Raw genomic sequence first — 5,225 nt, 5'->3', positions numbered from 1 at the left:
AACTTTCACTGTTCAGTACGGGTCAGCTGACCCTTCCCTGAGTCATGTACATCACTATTATGATCTTTGAAAACTTTCACTGTTCAGTACGGTTCAGCTGACCCTTCACTGAGTCATGTACATCACTATTCTGATCACCAAAATGGTCTTGTGGTCACTTGATTTAATGAACAACATCCCATGAATTATTCTGCTGGAATACACTCGTGTTTCTCCCCGATTTATGACTGTCTTTCTGGTGGTCTTTCTCATTTTGTTGGAAGCGCTTTAACACGTCTTTTACAAAGGCAGCATCAAATAAATATGAATTTATTTGAGATGATATACACAACATGTTATGTAATATGCATGGCTTTTTTTGTTGTTTTTTTTGAAAGGGTGAAACACAGGGATGGAAAGTGTAGATGCATTCCAACCAGTTGGCATATTACATAGCCTAATGCATGTTAATGTATACAGTACATTAAGCTTGAGATATAAAAGGAAAATGTCACATGTGAACAGAACATTTTCTCTGCATAAATTTCAGTTTGTAAAATTATGCAAAAATTTTGTTGTGTGATATAAGCTATCAAACACGCATAACAAATCTATAAAAACGTGCATAATTTGAGATATCATGGAAATAACACTGGTGTATAGTTTCATGCTTCTGAAAAGATGACAAAATTCCGTAATAGAATGAAAATCATGGGTTTGGAACTTCTAGGATGTGCAAAATTGGTGACCATTTTTGATAAACTATTCCTTTAATTCAGATTTTTCTATCATGTCCAGCTGTCTTAAGTCTGACTATTGTGGATCATCATGGCTAAACGTGTTGCTGTGATTGGAGGAGGAACCTCTGGGCTGGCCTGTATAAAATGCTGCTTGGATGAAGATCTGGAGCCAGTGTGCTTTGAGACTAGTGATGACATTGGAGGACTCTGGAGGTTTAAGGTGAGATATGTCTGTATGATTGGGTCCATTGAAGTTGTGCATATGAAGAAAAAAACGGGGCCAAGCACTGAGCCCTAAGGTACAGTTTATTGCAAAGCAGCAATAAAAAACATGCTGCAAGAAACTGATCCACTTTGCTTGTCTTTCCATCTTAGGAAAATCCAGATCCAGATCGTGCTAGCATTTACCACTCTTTGATTATCAACACATCAAAGGAGATGATGTGTTTCAGTGACTTCCCGATCCCTGCCCACTTCCCAAACTACATGCACAACTCCCTCATCATGGACTACTTCCGGATGTACGCTGACCACTTCCAGCTCAAACGGCACATCCGCTTCCAGGTCAGAACTGAAAGGTTTTGATGACATTAAAACTGTGAAGTTTTCAACATACTATACTGTTTTCAAAGATTCACAAGTTCATGTTTTGTGTTTCCCAGACAAAAGTCCTTCATGTTACACCAAGGCCAGACTTCTCTCACTCTGGACAGTGGGATGTAGAGACAGAGTCTAAAGATGGTCGGAGAGAGAAGCAGGTGTTTGATGCTGTGATGGTTTGCACTGGACACCACTGTCACCCTCAGCTCCCTCTACAGGACTTTCCAGGTGCAGTACATGTGATGACTAAGCAAATAGAGTGTATGTGCAAAGTGCAACAACACTATGTCAATAAAGACTAAACAATCATAATAAACTTTGGTGTACAAGAGTCACTAGGCCTCATTCAAATCCTCTCTGTAGGAATAAACACGTTTAAGGGAAAATTCTTCCACAGCCGTGATTACAAAAACCCTGAAGAATGGCGAGGGAAGAGGGTAGTTGTGATTGGTATTGGGAACTCTGGAGGAGATATTGCTGTGGAGCTGAGCAGAATGGCCAAACAGGTGATATGCTACATCTACAGAATAAAAAAAATTATAGTGTGTGAATTATTTTACTTCTATTGAAGCCTCTGTTTTCCACATTGTTTCCCTTACTTTAATTCCAGGTTTATCTGAGCACCCGAAGGGGATCTTGGATACTAAATCGTGTAGGAGACAATGGTGTTCCAGCTGATATGTTATTTAATAAGAGAATGAGTAATTGGCTTATTCAAATGTTGCCTGTTGGATTTATCAACAATTTTGGAGAGAAACAACTCAATAAACGGTTCAACCACAAGCTCTATGGGCTGCAGCCTGCACACAGGTACTGTGAACGTTAGAAGAAATAAGACTCTGATTATGTTGGTCACTCTTAGTATTGGTACCTTAGCATGAAGAGGTCATCTTTTTACAAGTAGAACAAGACCGAATCAATGAAAGCTTCTTTTCTGCAATCAATTACATTATATAATGTCTATTGTTTTTCCCCAGTGTTTTCAACCAACATCCCATGGTCAATGATGACTTACCAAACCGCATCCTCTCCGGTACTGTCTCAGTCAAGCCAAACGTTCAAGAGTTTCGTGGATCAAGTGTGATGTTTGAGGATGGCACTGTTGAAGAAGACATTGATCTGGTGGTGTTTGCCACGGGCTACACTTTCTCATTCCCCTTCCTGTCTTCACATGTAATTCCTGTCTCAAAGAACAAAGTATCCCTGTACAAATACGTATATCCCCCAGGACTGGAGCGGCCAACTTTAGCCGTGATTGGTCTGATCCAGCCTCTGGGAGCCATTATGCCCATCTCTGAGATGCAGGCGCGCTGGGCCACTCGTGTTTTTAAAGGTATCAAACATGACGCTGACCGTCTACACAGAAAAATACAGGGTGTTCCTAATGTATATTTTCACCAGAATGTTGTAATAGTTTTTCGTGAGGATTTTACACCCTGTAGAATTAAACAAAGAACTTTAGACAATAATTCTGTTTTTCATCATCATCAGTTTGGACTGGTTTTGAGTTCTGAAAGTTATAGTATGACAACATACTGTAGTACTTGTACATGACCTATATGAATATGGCAGAACATTACGTATACAGTGTTTTTGTACTTAAGCTGTGATATTCTCACTTAGGACTGTGCAAACTGCCTCCAGTGACTGGAATGATGAAGGACATTAAAGCAAAAGAGGAAGCTATGGCTCGAAGGTTCTTCACATTTGATTTAAAAAGGCTATATAAAACAGCACTTACACAATTTCTACAATTAAAGTATGTATTTTCAGTGGATCTTGATCTTAATCGTGTTCTCGTGCAGGTATGTGGCTGCCCAGAGACACACCATCCAGGTGGACTACATCCCCTACATGGATGAGTTGGCTAAACAAGTGGGTGTCCATCCTTCTATCCTGAAGTTGCTCCTGACAGACCCTAGACTGGCTCTGAATGTCATCTTTGGGCCCTGCACCCCGTACCAGTTTCGTCTTCATGGGCCGCGCCGATGGGAAGGTGCACGTCAGGCCATCCTGACTCAGTGGGATCGAGTCAAAGAGCCCCTGAGAACACGCTGTACACCAGAGCCGCAGTCACAGCGCTCCTCTCTTTCACTCATATTCTCAGTGTCTGTTGCAGCGCTGCTGTCTGCTCTGTATTACAGCAGAGCCAGTCTGCACACACTCATAGCAGACCCTTCATCACTCCTCGACAAGATCAGGGCATTTGTACCATTGCCACTGACCACACAGTGATCATGCAATATGAATCAAAAACATTTATATGAAATATAACATCTTAAGAAATGTCTTTCCGTTGTGGTAAACCATAGTCAACATCATGAAAATGTCTAAATTGACACAGTGCATATGCTTGATATTGATATTTATCAGCAAGTACCTTAACATTTTTAAAACAGTTTGTGTATAATGAGCATTTAATTTGATTGTAAAATAACTGATTTTATGTGCCTGTAATGTGTATGTAATTATTTTAATATAATTGTGTGGTTTTAATTCACTAGCAACAAACTGATGGTTGTTGTGTTAAAATTACAAGTATGCACCACTTTCAACTTTTGCAGTTGTTAGCAAGTCTTTTTTAGCATGTTAATTTTCTCTAAATATGTACTCATAGATAAATATTAATGAAATAAAAGGCAACTTGTGTACTTAAAGTAGACTTTGATGATTGTTTTTAATAGTGCACTTTTATGTCAAATTGAAAGTTTTAAATTAGCTTTTAAATCAATGTTTTAAGTCTTTTGTCGTGTTTCAAAAAAGTTCACTTATTTTATGTCTTATGCTTATTGCGTGTTTACTGCTCTTAGTACACACTTGAGATGTTGCTGCATGTATAAAGTGCACTGTGTGAGATCCAGTATGCAGAGCAATATGAACTGTAACACATTTTTAGATTAACTAGAATAAAGAAACTATAAGGTGATGTGGTGATAGAAAAAAATATGAGATGGGAGGAAAAAACTATTTCAATGCATTTGTGTTCCCTCAAAAAGTTTTGCAGGCAACGTAAAACAGAAATATAAATTTTCACCATGTAGAGGAGATCTGTAATATTAAATCAAAACTAATAAACATAAAAACTTATACTTTTGTGCCATAATGCATCCTGGGTAACACTTCTGTGTTTCTGTGGATGTGTGTTGTTTCATGTGATTAACAGGACTGTGTGGTGATTAAACTAAAACTAAATATCTAAAACTATGTCAACATTATCTAGTTGAACATTGACCAGATAGGGTTAAAAATAAATGAATCTCTGCCTATTTTACAACCCTAAAGGGGGTGTGGTGAAAGTTTCCCATTACTCTGAACTGAATAAATTAAATTATTCACTCGCTGCTTCACACTTGGTAAGATACAATGCCACAAACATTTTATTGACACTAATATAATTATTTGATTAGTTAATGTGCAGTTAATATTGTTTAATTTCACTGTTGTTCTTAAAAAAATTGTCTGTTATTTTATGCAAATATTTGCAGAGGCTGTATGTTGTAGACGATCACATTCAGAAGCTACTGTCAGTGTTTGGCAGGTTGATTTCACTATGTACATTTTGACATAGGATACACTAGTGATGATGCAACAGGGTCATATGCATACAAGAATTGGAGGCCTATAGTATAGTACTATCTACTGTGTAGTAAATACACAAAGGATTACATAGGAACAATAATGGACCACTACGTTTTATGCTTAGGTTCCCTTGTCAAAAAGAAGAGTAATTAATTGTATTGAATGTGCACAAGTAGTGTACTTAAAATCTTAAATGTATATTTAAAAAAACAGTATCTTGCAGGTAATAAATATTGATAAATAAAAGGCAGTGTACTTAAAGAGAGTAAATTTAAGTAAATGTATCAAATTAAATGTTTTACTTAAAATCATTGTTTAATAAACAAT

The 5,225-nt window shown here is 37.5% G+C and overlaps 1 protein-coding gene across 2 annotated transcripts in view; it reads left to right on the top strand.

Annotated features, from left to right (window-relative positions):
- The window catches only part of LOC107581476 (dimethylaniline monooxygenase [N-oxide-forming] 5-like), a 9,771-nt gene extending 5,795 nt beyond the window's left edge, over window positions 1-3,976 (top strand). The window contains exons 2-9 of one of the 2 annotated variants that reach the window (XM_016267053.1): window positions 778-939; window positions 1,095-1,283; window positions 1,382-1,547; window positions 1,683-1,825; window positions 1,930-2,129; window positions 2,297-2,652; window positions 2,943-3,015; window positions 3,125-3,976. In XM_016267053.1, the coding sequence (XP_016122539.1) occupies window positions 808-939; window positions 1,095-1,283; window positions 1,382-1,547; window positions 1,683-1,825; window positions 1,930-2,129; window positions 2,297-2,652; window positions 2,943-3,015; window positions 3,125-3,554 (1,689 nt within the window). In that variant the 5' untranslated portion in view covers window positions 778-807 and the 3' untranslated portion in view covers window positions 3,555-3,976. Of the gene's footprint in view, window positions 1-758; window positions 940-1,094; window positions 1,284-1,381; window positions 1,548-1,682; window positions 1,826-1,929; window positions 2,130-2,296; window positions 2,653-2,942; window positions 3,016-3,124 lie in introns of both variants that reach the window. The other variant, XM_016267054.1, reaches the window with a different exon arrangement.
- Window positions 3,977-5,225: the final 1,249 nt, after the last annotated feature.

Source organism: Sinocyclocheilus grahami, unplaced genomic scaffold (genome assembly GCF_001515645.1).
Source record: "Sinocyclocheilus grahami isolate Dianchi unplaced genomic scaffold, SAMN03320097.WGS_v1.1 scaffold35.1, whole genome shotgun sequence".
Taxonomy (NCBI): domain Eukaryota; kingdom Metazoa; phylum Chordata; class Actinopteri; order Cypriniformes; family Cyprinidae; genus Sinocyclocheilus; species Sinocyclocheilus grahami.
Note: the sequence above shows the minus strand (reverse complement) of the source record. Positions and strands in the feature narration are given on the sequence as shown.